This window comes from Cucumis melo, chromosome 2 (assembly GCF_025177605.1).
Source record: "Cucumis melo cultivar AY chromosome 2, USDA_Cmelo_AY_1.0, whole genome shotgun sequence".
In the NCBI taxonomy this organism is placed as follows: domain Eukaryota; kingdom Viridiplantae; phylum Streptophyta; class Magnoliopsida; order Cucurbitales; family Cucurbitaceae; genus Cucumis; species Cucumis melo.
Window position 1 is genome coordinate 3,332,733 of NC_066858.1, and position 22,574 is coordinate 3,355,306.

The following is a 22,574-nucleotide window of genomic DNA, read 5'->3' on the forward strand; positions in this document are numbered from 1 at the left end:
TATTTAGTTTTTTTTTTTTTTTTTTTTTGAGAGAGGAAAAAGTATATGAAAAAGTATAAATTAAACTTTAAAGACAATTTTTTAAAAATAAAAATTTAATGGGTAGCAATCTTATGGATATTAATCAATCGTATAGCAATATTTTAAATATTGTAATTATAACAAAATTTATTCAAACATTAAAAGTTGATTCATTCAAACATTAAACATAAAAATTAGAAGTTTAAAGATGTCATTAATTAACCGTTTTGAAACATTCAAAACACATCGATGAGGTTTAAAGTTCAAACATTTAATTTCTAAAACTTATAATTCAATAATTTAGATTGTTTAAATGTTATTGAAGCTACAAATAAATGTTAAGGCTCTTACCTAACAAAGTACTGCCAACTAGTAGCCATAAATGACACTTTTTTTAAAGTTATTTAACAAAGCTGTTGGGGCAGTGAAGTTGTTTTACGAGAAAAAAAAACGGTATGAATTTCACAAAACTCAACTTACACTTATATATATGTATCTAAGAACAAGAGGTATGAGTTCAAAATTCCTCATCCCAAATTGTATTACAATATCTTTTTAAAAAAACTATGATCGTTTTTTTTTTTTTATTAAGCCAATTCAAACATATTATTTAGGTGGTTGACTTGATTAATTAAAATTAGTTTTAAAGGGTCGGTTTGGTAAGGTTTTCATTTGCATTTCTTTTTTAAATAAAGAAAAGTGTGATTGTATGTTGTTGTCGAAATTCAAACAAGAAAAACATATCTTAACTTTCACCCAATGTGATGTTTGCTACACACTTGGATGTTAGGTTAGAGAGTGAAAGAACGTGGAAACTAGAGAGTTTAGTAATGGTGTCTAGTTCCCTCATGCGGAGTTATTATGATGCATTTGTAGAGGAGGTCGGCGTAGGTCTTTTTCTCTTCCTTTTCAAAATTACGTTATTTGATGACCTGATAGGCAATAAAATCCTAAATGACGCAAAAGTTGGACTTCTTATACTTAAAGGTCGAAACCAAGAAGGAGGAATCGAGGCCAAGGCCAAGAAGAAAGTTGAGCCGAAGGCCTAACTCATGCCCTAATAGGCCAACTAGTCGAAGGTCGACAAGGAGTTGGGTTCAAAGGTCCAAATTAGTCTCAACTCCCCCTCTCTTAGCTTGTTACACTCCTATTTTGAAAGAAAAAAAAAACGAGAACACCAAACTATTAACTAATATTTGCTATAAAAATATTTTAAAACTTTAAAAAATTGCACTAACACTCTTGTCCTTATTTAAAAAATAGTTGAAAAATGCTCTACCGTTAATGTAGTAATCAATTAATTTGAATTTTCTTAAACTCGGAATAAAAACCGTTTTAAAACAAAGCTCTTTTTTTTTCATATAGATAGTCTCATTTTTTTTCATTCGCCAAAATGTTGATGTTACAACAAAATATAAACAAAAACTTGAGGTTAAAGCAAAAATCTCACAAAATCTCGAAATAAAATCTCTCTTTAGAACTTACCAAACTGAAAAATAGCCAAATATAAAAAAAAAAAAACATTTAACTTTCGTTTTTAAAGGTACATGGGTACCGATGCAACTCTTAAAAGTTTAATGGTATTTTTGCAATAAAAATATTCAAAATGTTAGAATAATCTATTAACGAATATTTTTATTTTTTCTTTGAATTTAAAGTACTTTTGAGAAATTTGAAAATTCAAGGGGATTTTGAAACAATACACTAACAATTTTCACCCAAAATTAATGGTAAATATACTTTTGAACTATTTTGAAAAGTTTAAATGTACTTCTTTTTACTTTTGAAAGTTTAGAGATATCTTTGTTTAATTCAAGAATATTTTGTATAATTTAGATGTATTTAGTGCAACACATTATGAGAACTTGAACTTGTGACTTCAAAAAAATACATGAATAATGGTTATAGAATAGAGTATAGCTTGATATTGAACAATACCTACTCGTTCTACTTATTTATGTTTTTTTCATGAAGTAATATCCTTTAAAAGATTGAAAGTTTGATTCTCACTTGTTGTATACTAAAATTCAAGTAAAATACTATTTTGGTATTTCTTACATACTTGAATTGACTTTCCAAATGTTTATAACTGCAAAAGAAAAAAAAATTAATCAGTGTTTTAGAAAGTCGATCTAAACCCACTAAATTCGTTTATTTTATTTTTAATAAACTAAAGTTGTTTAGTCTTTTAGTCTTGGCATCTCCAACTATCCAATTCACAATATTAATTTTTAGTAAATTTTAAATGTAGTATCTACTGCTAGTTTATATTTTTCCTAAAAACTCTTTGTAATTTATCCGCGTCATATACTCGATTAATCATCCATAAAATTACTACTCATTATAATTATCCATATAAAAACTAATTATTATTACTAAAGTGTTGTTTTCAAATATCACAATGTGAATCAAAATATTTACAAATAAATGAAACTCATTCGTGATAGATAATAATAAATCTTGAGAGACTACTATTGTTTATCACGAATAGATAGTAATATTTTGCTATATTTGTAAATATTTTCAACCACTTAAAAATAAAAAATAATGGAAGTAAAATATCTTTTTGGTCCCTAAGTTTGGGTATAATTTCTAGATTTCAAAATGTCACGTTTGGTTCTTAAGTTTTAAGTTTGATTTCAATTTAGTCTCTATTAAACTTTTGTATGTATATAATTTACATGCTTGAAAATTTGGTTAAATTGCAATTTTAGTCCATATTATTTTGTGAAAAATTAAAGTTTAGCCTATAGCTTGATAAACCATCCTATGTTCTTATGATTTGACAACCTTCATAAATAATCGTTATTTTCTATGATTCTATCAAACCTAAAAAGACCAAGTTCTAGTCATAAATCATAGAGACTAAGGATTCCGAAACTTAATATATATATATATATATATATATATATATATATATATATATTGTGTGTGTGTATATATTTCAAAAAAATCACTTTTGTTTATATTTTTTCTTTTAAATTGTTTAAACTATACTTAAAAAATTATTATAAGTGGCTTCCAAACACCTTGATTTTTTTTGTCAAGATGACTTATTTTTTTAATTAAACACTTGAAATGTAATCCAAACATAGCATAAATTCTATCATTTTAAAACCATAGATAATAAAATTTGTAATTTAACCTAAAAATTTGTATGATTATTATTTGGGTATGATCATTTAGTTAATTGGATATAGTTTAGATTTTTCTACACGATCGTCCCAAATCTAAACCATTTTTTTAAAAAAATTTGATATCCGATTGTTTAGATTTGGTATAAGATTGTTTAGATTTGACGATACACAATATTTTTAATTTTGGTTACTCTAATTTAAATCCCTAAACAAATTTTTCAACATTTTTTATACACGGTATGTTTAGAAAAGAAAAAAAGAAAGACGATACAATAAAAAAAAATAAAAGAAAAAACAAGGAATAAAAAGAAATAGAGTTGGGTATGAAAAAATAAAAGAAAAAACAGAAATAAAAAGAAATAGATTTGGTTACCCAAATCTAAAAACAATGAAAGAAATGCATAAGTACACACGAAGAAGACGATAAAAAATCGTAGAGAGGAAAATGATGAAATGACAAATCTGAAATATTTAAAAAATTGCTAAATTCATGGGGTTTGTTACCCAAGCCGTAAATATTTTAGTGGTTTGTTATGTTTAGGAAAGTTTCCTTTATTATTTTGTATTATTGTATAATTTATAATACATATTACATTAAAAAATGAATTGAGTGTTTAACATAACATATTGTATTTCTAGATATTCTTATATGTAATAAATATAATTATGCTTTTTAACATGTAAAATTCAAATTCTAGATACAATGAAAAAACATCCAAAAGTTATTTTTAAAACTTGAACTATTTAAACCACAAAATTCAAAAACAGTTTTCAAAAACAAAATTTGTATTGTTGACAACGAATATCTGCTAAACAAAATTCATTATAATAAAATTCAACATTTAATGGTAAAATTATACGATTTTGATTTTTAATAACTAAATTAAAACAAAAATCAAAATTTAAAAACTAAACATGTAGAATTTTAAAACCCAAAATGTACGAAGAAAAATATAATTTTCTATAAAATAATTATCATTAAAATTTGTTTTGAGTAAAATTATTAAATGCGAATTAAATAGGGTTTTTTTTAAATATAAAAAAGCGGTAAATCATACAATTTAAAAATGGAAAGAACACACAGGCCCACCGTTAAAAAAAACTTCGTCAACTACGCCGTCAATAACGCGTCCATAATATATTTGCGATCGTCGTTAGATATGACTACAATTTATTTTTCAATTAAATGACTAAAAAATCAGAAAAGAAGAAAGAGGATGCAAATATTGAACGGTATGAAATAGAAAAAGAAAAGAAGACAATTGAAAGAAATCGCTATTTTTCAATTAAATGACTAAAAAATCAGAAAAGAAGAAAGAGGATGCAAATATTGAACGGTATGAAATAGAAAAAGAAAAGAAGACAATTGAAAGAAATCGCAAAATCAGAAAAGAATAAAGACGATGGAAAGAAATCGGAGCGAAGAAAAAGTAAAAGAAAAAAGACGATCGAAAGAATTGAAAAATAAGAAAGATTATAGAAAGAAATCAAGAAAATAACAAAAACGATGAAAGAAATTGGATGAAAGAAATTGCCCGAAGAAGAAGATAAAGAAATCGCAGAAGAAAGACATTTCATCGCGAGAAAGAAAAAAAGATTGACAAACTTAAAATATTTAAAAAATAGTTAAATTTATAAGTTTGATATTTTGTTAGATATAAGTTTTCCAATTAAATATTTAGACATTGAAATAACAAATCAAATTTGTATTATTATTATTATTATTATTATTATTAATATTACAAATTTCCACACGAAGAGTTATTTCTCCAAAACAAGAACAGAAAAAGAGGAAAAAAAAAAAAAAACCGAAGAGAAGAAGAGAAAGAAATTCCCATTGTCGAGCGAAATCGATTTCGCCGGAAGCTGAAGAACTTCCCCACAAACACTTCACCTCTCTCCATCTACTTACATGGATTTTCAGGTGGTAGTGTTAGCCGGCGGCACTTCGAAGAATCTTGTCCCTCTCGTTTCTAAGGTTTTAACTCCCTTAACCATTTCTTCATCCATCAATAATTCTCCTTCATTCATCTCAATTTTCTCACCAACCCACTAATCTGTACTTTTAAATTTCCTATTTTTCTTATGTTTTCCTCGATATGACTAATGGGTTTTTACTTACAGGAGCTTCCCAAAGCACTACTACCGGTGGCGAATCGTCCGGTCCTCTCGTACGTCTTGGAGCTTTTAGAACTCAGTAACCTTAAGGATATCATTGTTGTATGGTTCTTTTTTATTACTCGAATGTGTACTCTTGCATTTTCCTTTTTGGAGTATAGGGTTTTTGATTTTTATGTGTTTTGCTGTGTATGAAGGTTGCTGAAGGTGAAGATGTGGCTCTTCGGATAGGGAGTTGGATATCAGGGGCTTACGAGGAACGTCTACGTGTAGAGGTATTGAGCAGTTTTTGCATACTTGGCCATGGAGATGGTCGAGTGTTTTGTTTGATCGAATTGCTGGATGAAAAATTGGAATATGAGGTTGCATTTTGCACCCATTTTCTCAAAGTAGAGGATAATTAGGGCGTGCCTTTTAAAAAATTAGGAAAAATGAAGATCCTTATAGCTTAACGTTAACCTTTGCATTCCCCCGGAATAGATTAGTATATGATATATTCACGTGTTATCCTTTAACTATGCCTTTTGACTTGATCTTAGGTCCCGACTCACCCTTCATGGACTAACCCCTTGCTAGAACCCTTAGGCTTTTGAGACATATGCTTCCAGAATTCAGTGACCGAATAAAAGATGGTAATGTCAATATTTATGGATTAAATGCTAGGATTTGGCAAAGAATGTTTAGTTTCTTTCTTGCTGGCAATAATCTATTGAGATTAGAGTTTCTAAGAATTCGACATCCTAAGTCTCTAGTTGAAGGGGCATTTAATGGTCGAACTTCAACTTCTTCTGAGGCGTGCCTAGCCTCTGGTTTGAAACTCCATCTGTGTTACCATGATACTGGTTTGTTGTGGAAAACATAAAAGAATTCAGTTACATGTTTTCCATGGATTTGAAAACTTGTGAAAAATTAACCCTCGGAGGAAAAATAAAAAGGCGGAAGATTCACGGTTGGCCAACTTGGTTGTGTGCTTTGGTTCTCATGGCGATTCTTGTTGGCAGACTCAATTCTAGAGCTAGAGACCTTTCGAGGGATTTTACTTGCAAATCCTTTCTCCATTTTCACAATAGTGGTCTAACATTGCAGGGCTTTAGATTTTAAAAGCACAGAAGAAAGTTAGGTCCTTTGTGTGCTGTTATTTTTTATGCTTAGAAGCCAAAACACCATTGGTCAGATCAAACAGTTACCCATTTCCGTAATCAGTCCTTATAGTTTGGGAAATTATTGTGCTAGGCCTTTCAAATTCTCAACTTCAACTATGCTTCTCCTCATAATAGATTTTCTATTGTCTATATAGATTCAGATTGTTGTTTTAAAGGCAAGGCTAAAGCTCAGATCATTTATGTCATTGTTACCTTTTATAATAAGAAAAAGTTTCATTGATTGATGAAATAGAGGGGAAAGCTCAAAAACACCTAAAGGTGATTTACAACAGAGCTCCCTGATTGGAGATTAAATAAGACAGACTGTAAGAAGAAAAAGGGTGATTTGATTTACACCAAAATAAAGCCGTAGCTAAGACCCTACCCATTAAGTGATAAAAAAAAAAAAAGAGGAAGCATCCCTAAAAGGCAACCACTTCTTCACCCAACCCCAAAGGAACTAGAAAAATGCTCAGTTGTTCACGCCATTATGCCTTCTTGTTGGGTAATCAAGCTTGATTGGAGTTGTAAGAATTTCCAAGGAAAGAAAATGAAAATATATTGATTTGAATTTCTCCTATTTTCTGCCCTCTAGGTGGCCTTCTTTGTCTAGCTTCTTTTATAATTCCCTCCCGTCGGTATTCAAACCAACTTGAAATTTCTGTGTATCGTGTGTTGCAGTCTCTTGTACACTCTTTTGATGAAACATGAGACACACACATGGTTTCTTATCCTCATCAAGAAGCAATTCATATTGCAATGATATGAGGGAAGCCTTGTTGTCCGGAGATATGAGGGAAGCCTTGTTATCTGGAGTTGGGTAACTGTAAATTTTAACATGGTTAAATAATGCAATTTGGGGGCAGTTCTTTTAATGTATTTATGATAATCGTTAACTTGTGATCTGGTATTGGACATGTGAGACCTTTAGGAATTTCTAAAAAGTTGTGAATAGAGTAGCTTCAGTATTTCTAGTTAATCGGGAAAGTGGTTTATGCAGAGAGTGTATCATAATATGAAAAATGTTCTTGTTGTATGGTAACCAGTATGGATATGCCTGGCGATCCTTGGGGTTAGGGAAAATGTAAAATGAGTTAGAGGGAATGAGTTTAAACACGGAGGACATCTGCCTAGGATGTTACATTCCAAGAGTTTCCTTGGTAAGTGGTAACCAAATGTTTAGGGTTAGGTGGTTGTTCCACGAGGTCAATCATGTTCATTTTGTATGTTGCTAAAGTGCGGTAGAAGTATTGTGCAAGTTTATTTTGCTTTCTTAGTTATTGAAAACTGAAATGATTTGATCAATTTGATGTTTGTGCATAATTTCATGTTTTTAATGTTGATGTTGCAGCTCTACATGGCCTTTCATTTTTCCTTTTCCATTTTATTAAATTGTTTTATGAATTAGAAAAAATGGAATGGGTTGGTGGTTATACACTAGTAACCTAGAAAGACTGCCAATCTCTTTACATATTCTTCTAGTCTGTACTGGTTTCACAAATTTTTTTTCCAGAATGATGATTTCCTAAAAGAGACAACCCCCGTTACTACCTTCAGCTACAAGGATAAAATTTAAATAGTGCAATGAGTTCTAAATTTGTGATTTGTAGGTTACTTCTGTTCCTGAGGATGTTGGAACTGCTGGTGCACTTCGGGCCATCTCTCGCCACTTAACAGCAAATGATATATTGGTTAGGCTTGAGAACTTTAAACAGCATATGATCTGTAATTCTATGTTTATTTACAGTCACGACTGCTATCCTTTTCTGCAGGTTGTGAGTGGTGATCTTGTTTCTGATGTTCCTCCTGGTGCAGTTGCAGCTACACATAGACGGAATGGTGCTGTAGTTACCGCTATGCTCTGCTCTGTTCCAGTCAGTGGATCTTCAGAGTCTGGATCCGCTAGTGGAAAAGACAAGACCAAAAAAGCAGTAGTCCACAACATTGTTGGACTTGATCCTACCAAGCAATTTTTACTATACATAGCAACTGGTTAGCATTTGACAGAGCATCTCCATAGAATTTTACTCAATACATCCGCTTTATGTTATTTTTATTTCCTTCCAGGTGCTGAAATTGAGAAAGACTATAAAATTCAGAAAAGCATACTCCGTGCAGTTGGTCAGGTAATGGTCGCTATCATATGTTTGACAATTATTTGCTGTACCTCTATAACTTATTTATCTTTCTGTTGATTACTAATTTACTTGATTGAAGTTATCTTACCAAAACCACAGCAGACAATTTGAGGTTTCACATTTGTGAAAGTTTGAAACACTTGATTTGCTTTGCTTCCGTATGAACCTATCTATCAATTATTTCATCCAGTTGAATTTCTTTTATTTTTTACGGTTTAAATTTGTTCTTCACATTTTATGAATCCAAGTTCTAAATGGAAGAATATAACTTATTCCTGGTTTAATTTTACTTTATCTTGTTTAATGTAGATGGATATCCGAGCTGATCTCATGGATGCATATATGTATGCGTTCAAAAGGTCCCCAATTTAATTGTCCTTCTAGTTTACTGCTTCAAACATTTTGCCCAAAAAAGAAGAAAAAGAAAAAGCATATATTCTCATACATGTTCCTTTGCATTCTCTCCCAGATCTGCTTTGCAAGAGGTTCTTGATCAAAAAGATACTTTCCGTAGCCTTAGGCAAGATGTGTTGCCCTATCTTGTGCGGAGCCAGTTGGTGAGTTCGTAATGTCATAGCATATTCTATTGTATCAACAGCAAGTGCATTTGAATTTACTGAATTGGATTAATTTCTTAAATAAATGTAGAGGTCAGAAGTTTTATTGAATGGAACACCCCGAACAGAAGAAAATGGGATTGAGAAAGTTGGTTCCCATAAGATCCAAGTATTGCTGTCACAGATTCTTTCTAATTCGTCTGCTACAAGTTTCCATGATCTTTATGCGTGTGGTGCTGATGGATCTATTCCTGTTCGAAAAACACATAAATGTTGCGTTTATATTCCTCCTAGTAGCAACTATTGTGCTCGCTTATTTTCAATTCAATCATACAGCGACATAAATCGGGATGTAAGTTTATTGTATTGATTGAAATTCTCTTAACCACTTCTTGTGTTGTGTTAGTTCTCTTGACTTGATTATATTTCTTTGACTGAAGTTTGATTTAATTTTGTAAGGTTATTGGAGAGGCAAGCCATCTCTCAGGTTACTCTTTCTCTGCTCAAAATAACATTATTCATCCTTCTGCACAACTCGGATCAAAAACCACCGTGAGTAATAAATACTTTCATCTCTAGTTTACAACTCCAAATGTTGATACTGGCGCCACATATAGTATAGTAAAAGGATGCCGACATAGCTTCCTTAAAAGAACATTTTAAGAATATGAATGTAATGCCTATACAAGAGCATAAAATGTCCGTCATAGTAACATTTTTTCGGATAAGATACGATTTCATTGATTGAATGAAATATCCAAAGATATCGATGGAGCATTAGGGCCACAATCGAAGGGCATACAGAAAATGTATCCAATTAGCAATGAGAAAGGAAAAGCTATGACTATGTATAGCCGGTATATCAATTACACCTAGAGAAAGCCAAATGAATACGGTTGTCATAATGTCCTTTATCGTTTTATATTTTCCTTGGAAGATTCTTGAATTCCTTTTGCCCCAAATCTTCCACAAAACAGCTCCGATGATGCTTAACCATAAATGCCCCTTTGCAGCTTTGAAAGGGTGGTAATGTATCAGCAAAAGAAGCCAACTTTGTATATCATGAGGGAGACAACCAACCAGTTAAACCATATCTCTCTAGAGAGAGGACAGTAAAAAAATACATGTCGTATGGATACACTGTTCTTTTGGCAGAGGCTGCACTAATAAGACAGGAGTGTGTCACCGTGTCGCTTCCCAAAGGAGGAATATGAGGCCACACAAAACTTAAAATCATTGGTAACATGAGCCTGCACAAAACTTATAATCATGTCACACAAAACTTAAAATAACCTAACAAGAAAGGCTTCGATCCAAAAGAGTGACGTCTTTCTTAGATAGAGATGTCCAAAGAGAGACAGCAAACTTAACAAGAAACCAAACTTCTTTTCAAAACCCCTAAACCCTTCTAAGAATTATAGAGTTCCTCCAAAACCCTTGAACTTAAATTTTACAAGACATCTCAAAGGATGAGGAGATTACCAAGTGGGCATGGGCCGTTTTTGCTCACCTCGTCACCGATATTGCTTTTGTCGAACAGATGCGATACACGGCAATGGAAACTTGACGGAAATGGTCGTTTCTCTACAAAGTCACTATAGACCTATTTGGCTATCTCTCCTTCAGCAGATCCACTTTGGACAAAGACTTGTTCACAATCACAAGGAGATGAAGTCACCTCGTCCCAAAAGAGTCAAATTCTTACTATTGGAGGTCTCTAAAACTTGCCACAACACCATGGATCGTTTCTGTCCATGGATTTGTCTCCTTCATAGTGCTGTCTTTGCCAAAATAGCAACGAATTGCTCAATCCACTTATTCTTCAAATGCCCCACCTCCTCGTATATTTGGTAGAAATTATTTTAAGCCCTTAATTGGTCCATGGTCTCTGAATTGGCTTCATATGCTGCTTATTGATCACCCCTTCGCAGCCACCAAGAAGCAATTATGGGTCAACATTTTATCTGCTGTTCTGTGGTAGTTATGGGAGGAAACATTTGGTGTATTCCCTTTAAAAGGGAAGCTCTCATATATCCTTCAATATTTCATTCAATCAACAAACTTGTTTCTTATCCAAAAAAAATTCAAAAAGAAACATGAAAAAAGAAGAGAATCTTTTATAGAGAAATTTTCTTGGTATTCCCGAATCGATAAAACGTCTGTACTTCAGAATGTTGTTTACTTTATACTTAATTTTGTTATATTAGTCATTCCCTTGAACTAAGTTGGAGAGTTTCAGGTGGGACCCCATTGCATGTTGGGAGAAGGTTCACAGATGGGTGACAAATGTAGCGTGAAACGGTCAGTAATAGGCCGCCATTGCCGGATAGGATCCAATGTGAAGGTAATGACAGAATCAATTTATTAATTTGGGATAAAATTAAGAATTTGTTCGTCCTTACCATTTGGTCTTCTACTTTCCATACAACTAAAGTTTATAATCTGGTTTTAGGTTGTAATGTAAGAATCTTGTTAACGATAAGTTTTACAACCCTTGTCAATACAGATCGCTAATTCGGTCGTCATGGACCATGTTACCATTGCTGACGGTTGTTCAATTCAAGGCTCGGTTATCTGCAGCAATGTACAACTTCAGGAGCGCGCTGTTATTAGAGATTGTCAAGTAATTATCCACAATCATATCCACACACTCTCACCCTCGGGGCGCTATTGACCCGTTCCCTCTCTTGTCACCTCCTTAACATTACTTCGATTTTCCTTCCAGGTAGGAGCAGGTTTTGTGGTGACTGCTGCTTGTGAGTACAAAGGAGAGGCCTTGGCTAGAAAAGAAAAATGAAGTTAGTAAGAGACATTTTGCCTTGAAAATGAGATTTGTTTTGAAGAAAAATAAGTGTGAATTAATATGAAAATGAGTTAGATGAAAGTTTTGTTGGAAGGTAGTGAGAGTTATTATCCCCTTAAGGGAGCAGTGATTGAAATCAAATAATCACAAATGTGTTCTTTTTTTTCCTGTCGGCTTTTTCTCGTATCATTTTCTTGTATTCTTCTTGATTTAATTCCATTTGTAGTTCATATTTGATTTACATTAGACAGCTTTTTACTTAGTCTAAGTATTTATGTTTTCAATTGCTTAGTTCAGTTTCCATTCTTATGAACTATGTTCCTCCCGTCCTAATGATATGTCTAGATTGACTTGATAAAAATGAGGTATTTGTCGAACACTCTCCAAACACACATGCTTAAAAAACCGCAAATCCTTAAAAAAAATCTTGTGGTGTTCCTTTACTTAATCGGTTTGATTTGTCCATTTCTTACTTTTAACTTCTAAATTCTCAGCCTTTTTATTATTTAGTATCCATTAAATTCTACTTTTTATAATACTTTGGTACTCTTATTACAATTCTTCTAGCTATCATATTAATGTTTTTTTTTCTAATGAAGCTTTACTTAATCCATGCCATCTCCTTTCATAGAGATAGTAAAAAGAATTTTAGAAAATTTGTCACATACCAATAAATAAAATTTCATCCAATACAATCTAGGTTGCATTTAAATTTCTTGATTGGAGGAGGACTAAAATTGAAATATTTTTTCGCTATAATTTAATTTCTTATACATTTTTCTCACAAGATTATTTTAGGTTAAATTACAATATTAATAGGTTTCTAAATTATTAATTTTTTTATCTAATAAGTTATACAAATGCAAAACAATATAAAACGGTAGTTCTAAGGAGAGAGTCATGAAGAATATATGTTAAGCTTTTACCCGATATCTGAAAATATTCTTGTTCTTATCTTTAATATTTCATAAACATTTCAAAAACACAAATGAAAATGAAAATTAGGATCTGAATTGCTATAACATCATAGTTGATGTTATTGCAAAATTAACGATTGCGGTCTCAATTTTCATCCAACATTTTAAAATTTTCTTAGAAACAAAATGAATTTTTTGGGGAAGTTTATCCAAAATCAACATTGCAATAAAAAACAGCTATGGTTTTATTGGCACACTCTTAAACCCTTAAATCCCTTCATCTCCACTTTCATTTGTTCCTCACCCCATGAATACCCTTAATCGCATTCAACTTCTTTCTCCAACAAACAACAATCAAATTCTTCAACTGTTTCGCAGAATCAAACAACCCCATTTCGGTTCTTCCTTTCTCCATGCCAGATCCTTTACCACCAGATCTTCTTCTTCTTCCTCCTCTTCCTCCGGAGTCGGCAAGTTTAGCAACGGCAACGATGAATGGAACGATACTTGGGAATCCGCTTGGCTTCCTGAAGACCTTTCACCAAAGAACAAAGCGCCATGGGAGAGTGATGTGAACTTCCCGTCTGGAAACACTGCGGTTGTGTTTCCGTCGGAAGTTGATGCAGACACCAAAGCGTTTGTTGAAGATATGAATGAGAATTGGGATGAAAGGCGAAAGGCTTCTCAAAAGCAGAAACAAGGAGTGAATCAGGAAGAGGAGGGAGGTGATGGCGGCGGCGGCGGCGGTGGGTCGCTTTATAGCTTGGAGAACATAAAGAAAGATTACAGATTGCAGAAACAGAGGGTTCATGCTAATTTGTGGATGAAGGAGATTGAGAAGCAAGAGGAGGCTAGGTTGGGGGATTCCGTTGCCGGCAGTGGGGATGACATTGAAAGATTGATGGATAGCTGCTCTGAGTGAGTTATTCTTTCTCTCTTGTCAAGTGCAAATGGTTTAAGCCTGATGTTTGTGGTTTTTTTTTCTGCTGATCATATTATCTAGTGTAGATGTTTTGTTGATTGGATTGAGGAAGTAGGGTTTGGAATGTTGCAAGATACCTGAATTTCTAGCATTGTTTTAATGGAAAACCAAAGTTTTATTTACCACAATGAATATTCTAGGGTTTACAAAATAGCACGAGTCCCGACTATATCTTATAAAAAGGACTCCAATCTAAAAGAATAAGACCCAACAGATAATTATAAAAACGTGGCCTATGCCCGTGGCGAGGTAAATGTGGTATTAAAGCTAACGACAATGTTAGGAAAACAACAAACAAAGAAAACTGAAAAATGAATAGAGTAGAGAAATCAACAAAGAGATCAGGTGGTTCACTAACGAAAAAATAAGGGAGCAACTTACTATTAGTAAGAAAATATCATATTACTGACTCAAGAGCGCTTTGATCAGTACTCTAGACCAAATTGTAAGTAACGTAAATTTGAATATAAATTAGTTGTTTGGAGTGTCATATAACATATTCAAAGCATTCTAACAAAACTCAGGCCTAAAAGATACTTAACAATTTAAAACCCTTGTCATCAAGATTTGGCTTTGCGCTTGGGTATGCTATGCCAGCCAGAGATTAATGGTCCGGTCTTGAACATAATTTAAGGAGTGGCCACTCAAAACCTGTCCATATGAAAAAGAAACACAATAAGGAAAATACGTATGCAAGTCACTGCCTTGAGATTTTTTTTTTCTTTTTTTTTCTTTTTTTTTTTTTTTTGTTCTCTCCAAGCACAACAAATCTGAACTGCTATGCTATGGTTGTAGGATTTTTGAATCGGTCAATGATGATTTAAACCATTCAAAAGTTCCAAGTTCTAAGGAGTTCAGAAATAAACCTGATGGATGGGAAACATTATCCAAAGGTCATGATGGAAATGTATGGGAGATGACACAAAGAGAAGAAGACATTCTCCTGCAGGAGTTTGATCGTCGTATTGCATACAACAAATTTCAGGTGCATTACGATTTGCTTGTTTCGCTATTGTTACCACGTTTTCTTGAAAGGAATTTTGACATATTTCTTCTGATGAGAGACTGAACATGTTATTAGAAAGATGAAATATACAAGGGAAGAGTACATCTAAAACACCAAAGGAATTTAAAAGAAATTTTGAGTAATCACACGAACGAAGCAAAGAATTCTAAGTGGATGAGAAACAATACGAACATTTAAGTCAACTTACTGTAGCTCAATTGGTTAAGACGTATATCATTGACCAAGAGGTTGGATGCCTCACCCTCAATAACTTTCTTGAAGATCATTCTCTTAAGCTAGATTACTAGACTTGAAATGCATATAATCACAAAACTCTTTGGCTTCTTCTCATATAATAACTAAATTATAGCACAGTTATTTGCTGATAGAATAATTAATCGCTCATGTTATCATGCCAACTAAATCCAGACGTCTAGTATGCATATAACATGGAGTTCAGAACTCTAACTTTTCTGACTTTCTGGTTTGCGGCTGTCAAATTCAAACCAATTCACATAGAAAGCGATGAAAAGTTACTAAACTAGAAAAATCATGGAAGAAAACTGTAACCGGTTCTTCGATAACAGGACTAGTGTTATTGCGTTGTTTACAATAGAAAATGATTAATGAATGGTTGAAGATTTGATGTTACAATCTTAAAACATTCATTAATCAAGCATACCATCTCGTTCATTTGAAGTTCACGACACCCCCTCTATGTTTTTTCTCTGCACTGTTGCTTCTTCAAAGGAACAATCTAGCATGAAATTCCACTGATTTTGAACACATTGCTTCGGATTTTCTTTTCATTTTATGAAACTCTCTCTCTTGAATGTACCCATTACCGAGTTCCTTGGTTTCATATGCAGATTGCTAGTTTCATCAAGAGCCATATATTTAGTCGTCGGAGACCAATCGATGGATGGAAATACATGATAGAGGAATTTGGGCCAAATGCCAAGAAAGGAAAAGGCAGCGTTTCAAGGTTGCCTAATCTTTCTGATTCTTCAACCCAACCCTTCAAGGAGGAAAAAGTTGTAGCCTCCCCTTCTCTCAAACCCTTGAGGAGGAGTTAACTAGGCAAGCTACTTATTGGACCATATGTGACTTGACAAAATTTGCAACCATTAGAAGAGCCTCCAAGTCCAATCTTATCTTGTCAATAAGAACTTTGCTCAACCGACACCTATACTTAACTGAGGACAAGAAGTGTCAGGTTCAAACCCTCCAATTCACAGCTTGTACTAAAAAAGAAAAAGTACAATGTTATGTTGGTCATATTGATGTTTGTAAGTAACGATTCTAATATGAGTTTGCCTGCCTAGAAACTAGAATGTCATGAAGCAAAAATGAAAGTTTTGCACTTGGTTCATAGAAGAAAAATGAGTCTTAACCTGGCAAGTGATTTATAATCTTATGACGTTAGTTCGTAGGAGTCATTTTTATTTTATTTTCTATACTAAAATGTTAGGTTAAAATGTTATTTCTTTTTCTTTTTTTAGTATAACATGCGGGGATTATTAGATACAAAAGTCATGCCAATAGCACTTAGCCAAGTCAAGTCTTTCTACTGCCTGTTTTCATATGAACATAGGGGTTTTATTTTTTTAAAAAAGTATATATACTATTGTTAATAGCAAAACAGGAATTTGTTTAGTAATTATTTTAGTTTTTCTGTTGATGTCTTTAATTTGTAGACTCTAAATATGAAAAACCTGCAATAGTTTCTTGTTGATCTTCTCTTAAATTTTATATTTAAAAAATGAGAGAAATAGTTAGAAATTAGAACTTTTTAAATATGAATTATTTGGAATTATCTGTCTCCAGTGTTCTTTTTCTGGTACTTTGCTGAGTTTTTTAAAGCAATTGTGATTACAAAAAAAGTCAATTCTTTTTATTTATGTTTATGAAATGAAAACTGGAAAGCAAATTGAAATTTGGAAAATAATAAAATCAGAATTGCATAAATGGTAGCTTTATGAGATTTGTATCCTTATCATAAAGTGAATAAACTATGTGAACGTTACATATCGAAACATAAGTTTCATATTTAACTATCATAATGGTATTCCCAATTTAAATAATTAATAGTTATATATAAATGAGTTTAATTTAGGCTAAATTATGAAAAAATGCTTTTGGACTTTACCCCGTAAAAATATAAAGTTTCAAAAATTAAAAAAGAAACCTTTAAACTTTCAAAAAATACCCTTACCTAAGATTTGATTTCGAAAATATCTTTAAATTTTCAAAAGTTCAAAAAATATTTCTAACTTAATGAAGGTTTAAACCTTTTGTAATTGGTATTTGAATAAAAACCGTTCATTTCATTTTTGTAACGACAAAAATAACTTTAAAATAAAAAAGAATGAGTCTATCGTTAATATTATAATCAATTTGTCTGAAGGTTTTTTAACTTCAAATAAAACCGATTTTAAAACAATTACATAGGCATCCTCGTTTTTTCAAGATACTTTCATATTTCTCTTAATTGTCCAAATTTGAGTTTTCTTAACATCTAAACATAAAACTTTTTAAGTTTCAATATAAAAACCTCCTCTAAAAATATACTAAAACGATAAATAGTCGAATATAAATGTATTTGGCTATTAACAAGCAAAACTTCGTAGAAGCATTTTAGTCTTAAAATCATTTAGGGCGTGTTTGGGGTGGGGTTTTAGAGGGAAAAGGATTAGGAAATTGTGCCAAACCGTGTTTGGCCCAAGGAATATAATAAATAATCCTAATCCCTAAATAACCCTATCTTATCCTATTTTTACTTTCTTACAACCCTACATTACCCTACCTAAATAACCCAATCTAAATTCTATTATTATTTTTTAAATTACTACAATCATAATCCTTCCCCCAAACACATATTACTATAACACTACTATCATAATCTCTCCTCCAAACACATACTATTATAATACTACCTTTTATATTCTTTCCCCCAAACACATATTATCATAACACTAGGATTATCATAATCCCAGGATTATTATAATCCTTTTCCCCCCTAACTCTTTCCCTCCCCCAAACGCACCCTTAGTATTTTATTTGTTATAGTTCATATACCTTATTTATTTATTTATTTTAGATAAATAAGTATCAAATAATGGAATAAGAACTATTAAATAAATTTGGGCACTTTAGGAATATTAATAAAACTTTTAAAACTCAAAGAGGAGGATATTTTCTATAATTTAAGTTACGATGGTTGTCCATTTAGGGATGGCAACGCGGCGGGGCATTCCCCATCCCAAAGGTAAAATTAATTCAGTAAGTTACATAATTTCAAAATCTTGACCAATCGTTGAAGAACATATACCTTAACCAATTGTAGAAATGGGTTATGCTTCCTAGAGTTAATACACACAATTAGAGCACATCAATGCCAAGAATCACTAAATTTAATAGCTAAACTTGCACATAACCTAAAAAAGATGGTTTAGTTTTATATGGGAATGGGAATTGCTTGACATTATAAACGTTGCACTTTTGCTGCTCTATAATTGAAAATAAGATATGCATCATTAAGTACTGTACATGTAAACCAAACACTATTCAGCATTGTACCCACACAGATTCAGCTGAAGCTCTATATACTCCATCCAACGTTCTCCCATTAGACCTAAACCAATACCTTTTGTACTAAAGATGTAGCTTAGAAGGAAGCTGAACTAGTTCTACGCAGCTGATACTTCGGTTCCGAGATTGGTTTGCTCTGCATCATGTTGTCGAATTCCTGCTTGGTTAGACAAAACAAGGGTCAGTGGTTGGAAGAACAGAAGCATTTTAGCTCACTGAGAAGGTAAGAGAGAGAAAACTAGGTAGAAGGATCATTCGAAATTAAAAAAAGAAAAAAGAAGAAGAAGAAGAAGAAGAAAACTAGACAAGAACAATTCAAAACTATACATGGAACAAATATTTTATATATAGCGGTCAAACAACAAATGTGCATCTAGTTCATCAATCAAGAAAATTTGCAAACAAGAAAAAATACACTTACATTTCATCTAAGCAAACTAAACCGAAACAGACCGAATTGAAAACTAAGAACAGATCCTCTTTTCGCATATGATATTGAATTGCATTCATACACCATAAACGTGACTACTGTTTTATTTTTAGCACATTATCCTGCTTAGTTTCTAGATTTTAAAAAGTTGTAACTACGCCTGATTTTTATTATGTCGCCGTTAACTAGGGATATTAGTATGACATTAGTAAGGGCAAACGGGTACTGAGCTAGGGAGTTGGTCTATTTGGTTATGAACAGATAGAGGGAGCTTAGGGAAGGGAAGCAACTGTTGAGTGATTTAAGGCTTGAGTTAGCATACTCAAAGGGGAGGTTCCAAGTGCCTCATACTTGGTTTATTTGGTAGTTCTTCACACTTTATATTTCGATATTGATAATTGTTAGGTGGAACCCTAACAGATAAAAGGGTAAGGAAGTTGTCCCAAAGTAGTAAGAGGAAGAGGTGTCCGAATTAAAGGTCTTTTGGATTCTATCCAATATTTACAGTCAACAAGGAGAAGAGTCCAAAGAGAATTTGCAAGGAGATGGCTTTACAGAGACCATGCATTCTCTAGTCAAATGCTCAAGCAAAGAAGAAAAGAGAGTTCCCTGGAAATCTACATTCCACAATCTGCCATCGGTCTTACCATTGAGACTATAAGTATAACCATCAATCAGAAGAACTTAAGGAGAGCACCTTTTTCAAAGTTCAACTTCATCAATATTCCTTCTAAACCCAAGTTCTAACAAACACCAGTGCTATCCCAATGATCCCCGGTTCTCTCTTTTCAAGAATAGGTGGCAACTTAAATCCTTTATTATAGTGGGACCTTGATAGCTCAGAATTGTGAGAAGGAAAACTATTGTTATCCTCCCATTGTCAGTTCTAATTTGTGAACATAATCGATATAGGAGACCACCAATTTATAAGCTGACTCAAGGGATTTTTCTTTTGGCCTAGTGATAATTATATGAATCTCCCTCTTCAAATTAGCATCTCAACTCTAAGAAAGTCAATAGGATGATAACAAATAGATATTGACTTGAGCAATACATGTAGGCTAAGACAGACAAGCACAAACTTGTTCTCACAATGAGTCATGTTTGATCACCAGACATAGATTGGGAGCATGCTAATATTGAGAATGCATATAGGCAAAAACATCACAAACTATGTATTCCATGGTTTTGTGAACTAAAAAATCCGATCATAGACGTTTCACGTTCCATTGAAAGTTAAAAGTTATTAAATCAAGCAAAGCTATGGATGAATGCTCACACAACAATTCACTTGTGAAAAAATCATCACCTTCTCTCTCTTGAGCTTTAAATTCTCTTCTTCAAGGCGTGAGACCTTGTTCACCAGTTCATTTTGATAGGCCTACGTTTGAATCACTAGATTAGCTATAGAGATTAACAGAATAGAGAAACATGAGAAATAATCCTCCAGAGGAAAGGTTTGCTAAGTAATGACCTGTTTTCTCGCTCGAGAACGAGCAGCAGACTCCCTATTCTTGATTTTTCTCTTTAGCCTCCGCTCCATAGTCTTCTCAAGTGTGTCTGAGGGATCCCTTCTCCGTTTTGGTATCGTTGTATCTGACAGTGTGCCTAGTGAAAGGGATGATGACAACAAGCCCATTTCCAGTGAAAAGTTCTTCTCTTCCAATGTCATAGTATCAATGGCATCCAAGGGACTTGGAGAAGCCTCGGCATAGATCCCAGCTTGTATCAAGAAATCCTCTAAAGTCACAGCACCAAGTGTAGTCTCACTATTCTGACTTTTCAAATCTGCACGATTTTTTTTCTTCTGCCCTTCTTGAATCTCCTTCCACACGTGATCAACAGTCTTCCCACTCAATGCTCTGGCCAGTGAGAAACTGGCCTGACGTTGGAGAGAATGTATTGAAGAGGAACTCTCACTCTCCATTCCCATGGATTGGTTGGCTTCAGCTGTCCAGATGTTATGAAGAAGCTCATCAAGGTTCATGCTGCCTAATGGCTTTCCCATTCCACCTAACTGGTTTTTAACCTCATCAAGAGTAAGACCGTACCATGAGTTTTGCCTTGGCAGTGAGGCAGGGTGTAAATGAGATTGTTGGCCGTTCAATTGAGAACCCATCGTCTGAATCCCCATCCACAACGCTTTCAAAAACCAACCTTAAGGTTTGATCTATCATTCATGAGAATCAAATTTTAAGTCTTAGTTCTTTAATTACACACAACACTTATCAACCAGGCATAGTTTGATGTTTTCTTCTTTTTATAAGAAACTAAATATTCAACGATATGGATCAAAGGATACAAGAGCTAACAAAAAAAAAAAAAAAAAACAACTCTCACGCCCAATTATAGAGAGTGGCTTCAATCCAAAAGAATCATATTAACCATGTAGTATTTTTTTCCATAGAAATAACATTCATCGATAAAAAATGAAAGAATACAAGGGTGTACAAAAGACCATGCCCTAAAAAACTCTAAAAAAAGGGGTCCAACTAAAACGTTACTCAAAGAGTATTTACAACAGGTCTCCGAAATTGAGGAAGACATAGAACTTTACCAAGGACCGCACATCACTAGGTCCCTCTCCAACCCTCTAAACATTCCATTATTATTTATTTCTCTCTCTATCCATAAAACCTATGACAAGAAGCACCCCCGGTTTTCCCAAGAAAGTGGCCCTTTACCTTAAAAGGAAAAATGAGGAAGAACTCCCTGATCGAGCAACCAACACTCCTGGATCATATTAATCATGTAAGTTTGAAAAACAGTATTAACAAACACCCACAGGGATGAGTTAAACTTAATCACATCCCAAACATCGTCTACCTACTATACTATTTTTCTCAAGCCAAATGCCCTGTAAAGGGTCAAAACAACACAACTATCAAAGAACCTTCCTTGTCACGAAAAGGAGGATTCAAGAGCACCTCCTCAAACATTGAACCGCAACCTTTACTACCAGCAGCACAAGCCCAAAGGTCCTAAAGATAAACAGCATATATTTCAGAATTCAAATTAAAACTAATTTAAGCACCCACCCTTTAGACTTAAGATGTTCAAAATACGAAGACCCATTCACAACAATGAACGTAAGATTTCAATTTCCTTCAAATCAAACATAAATTCACACAAAAATTCAATATTGTATATCATTGCTCATCCAATACGACTCTACAAAACCAAGCCAGCCTCTTGATTTCCCAATTCATCAGAAACACCACGAATCAATACAAACAACCATAAACACAAAAACCCAATTGCTTTTCAGCAGTACAGCAGTGGAAATTCTTAGAAAAAAAAAACCAATAACATGAAAAAGAAAAAAAAAACCCATGAAGAAAGAGGAAAAAAAGAAGAAGAATATGGGAAGAAACCGATTAGAAGTAGGCACCAGTGGCAGTGAGAAGATGAATAGATCGGATCTAAGAGGACAAGTGGAAGGAAGAAAATGAGGGGTGTGAAAATTGAAATGAATTTTGCTTGAAATTTTCCTGATTTGTCACACACGTATTTTCTTAATCAGGGAAGGAAAATTTATGAGACGCACGAAGGTGAAGAGAAAGAGAACCCACTTGATTCTTGTCGCTTTTGATCACTTTTGGTATTCCGATTTTCGATTTTCTTCTTGCTTTTTTGGGATCTCGTTTGTTCTTACCGATTACGGCTGCTCCAATTGAATGGAAAGTTATGTTTTTTTTCTTTTGGGTGCAGCCACTTTGAGACGAATTATTA

At 33.2% G+C, this 22,574-nt stretch overlaps 3 protein-coding genes across 21 annotated transcripts; 2 read left to right on the plus strand and 1 right to left on the minus strand.

Moving 5' to 3' along the window:
• The first annotated feature begins 4,926 nt into the window (after positions 1 to 4,926).
• Positions 4,927 to 12,207, plus strand: LOC103492452 (uncharacterized). Of its 3 annotated transcripts, XM_051081432.1 has the most exons (14): positions 5,039 to 5,136; positions 5,283 to 5,329; positions 5,474 to 5,551; positions 5,816 to 5,908; positions 8,029 to 8,109; positions 8,191 to 8,410; positions 8,486 to 8,544; positions 8,866 to 8,915; positions 9,026 to 9,113; positions 9,205 to 9,465; positions 9,573 to 9,665; positions 11,353 to 11,457; positions 11,620 to 11,736; positions 11,839 to 12,207. In XM_051081432.1, the coding sequence occupies exons 4-14, from the start codon at positions 5,906 to 5,908 to the stop codon at positions 11,908 to 11,910; spliced, it is 1,149 nt and encodes a 382-aa protein (XP_050937389.1). In that variant the 5' UTR covers positions 5,039 to 5,136; positions 5,283 to 5,329; positions 5,474 to 5,551; positions 5,816 to 5,905; the 3' UTR covers positions 11,911 to 12,207. The 3 variants fall into 3 exon arrangements, with proteins under 3 accessions (XP_008451049.1, XP_050937389.1, XP_050937390.1); XM_008452827.3 differs by lacking the exon at positions 5,816 to 5,908 and having other exon boundaries at positions 4,927 to 5,136; positions 5,283 to 5,378; XM_051081433.1 differs by lacking the exons at positions 5,039 to 5,136; positions 5,283 to 5,329 and adding an exon at positions 5,332 to 5,378.
• Positions 12,208 to 13,008: 801 nt separating this feature from the next.
• Positions 13,009 to 16,204, plus strand: LOC103492453 (protein GAMETE CELL DEFECTIVE 1, mitochondrial). Its single transcript, XM_008452828.3, has 3 exons — positions 13,009 to 13,751; positions 14,611 to 14,800; positions 15,691 to 16,204. Exons 1-3 carry the CDS (start codon positions 13,141 to 13,143, stop codon positions 15,895 to 15,897), a joined length of 1,008 nt encoding a protein of 335 aa, XP_008451050.1. The 5' UTR covers positions 13,009 to 13,140; the 3' UTR covers positions 15,898 to 16,204.
• A 2,050-nt stretch (positions 16,205 to 18,254) lies between these two features.
• LOC103492454 (ABSCISIC ACID-INSENSITIVE 5-like protein 2) lies at positions 18,255 to 22,574 on the minus strand. 17 transcript variants are annotated; one of them, XM_051080487.1, is made up of 5 exons: positions 22,415 to 22,563; positions 21,527 to 21,823; positions 20,317 to 21,012; positions 20,152 to 20,223; positions 18,255 to 18,569 (listed from the first exon to the last, which is right to left on the minus strand). In XM_051080487.1, exons 3-5 carry the CDS (start codon positions 20,974 to 20,976, stop codon positions 18,489 to 18,491), a joined length of 813 nt encoding a protein of 270 aa, XP_050936444.1. In that variant the 5' UTR covers positions 20,977 to 21,012; positions 21,527 to 21,823; positions 22,415 to 22,563; the 3' UTR covers positions 18,255 to 18,488.

Excerpts from the sequence above, each read along its gene's own strand:
- LOC103492452 (XM_008452827.3), top strand. The coding sequence starts at position 5,071 with ATGGATTTTCAGGTGGTAGTGTTAGCCGGCGGCACTTCGAAGAATCTT. Across the intron at positions 8,110-8,190 it reads TAACAGCAAATGATATATTG|GTTGTGAGTGGTGATCTTGT; the intron begins GTTAGGCTTGAG and ends CCTTTTCTGCAG. Across the intron at positions 9,114-9,204 it reads ATCTTGTGCGGAGCCAGTTG|AGGTCAGAAGTTTTATTGAA; the intron begins GTGAGTTCGTAA and ends AAATAAATGTAG.
- LOC103492453 (XM_008452828.3), top strand. The coding sequence starts at position 13,141 with ATGAATACCCTTAATCGCATTCAACTTCTTTCTCCAACAAACAACAAT. Across the intron at positions 13,752-14,610 it reads TTGATGGATAGCTGCTCTGA|GATTTTTGAATCGGTCAATG; the intron begins GTGAGTTATTCT and ends CTATGGTTGTAG. Across the intron at positions 14,801-15,690 it reads TTGCATACAACAAATTTCAG|ATTGCTAGTTTCATCAAGAG; the intron begins GTGCATTACGAT and ends TTTCATATGCAG.
- LOC103492454 (XM_008452838.3), bottom strand. The coding sequence starts at position 20,976 with ATGGGGATTCAGACGATGGGTTCTCAATTGAACGGCCAACAATCTCAT. Across the intron at positions 20,224-20,316 it reads GTTCTCGAGCGAGAAAACAG|GCCTATCAAAATGAACTGGT; the intron begins GTCATTACTTAG and ends ATTCAAACGTAG. Across the intron at positions 18,570-20,121 it reads TTTCACAAGTGAATTGTTGT|GAATTCGACAACATGATGCA; the intron begins GTGAGCATTCAT and ends CTAACCAAGCAG.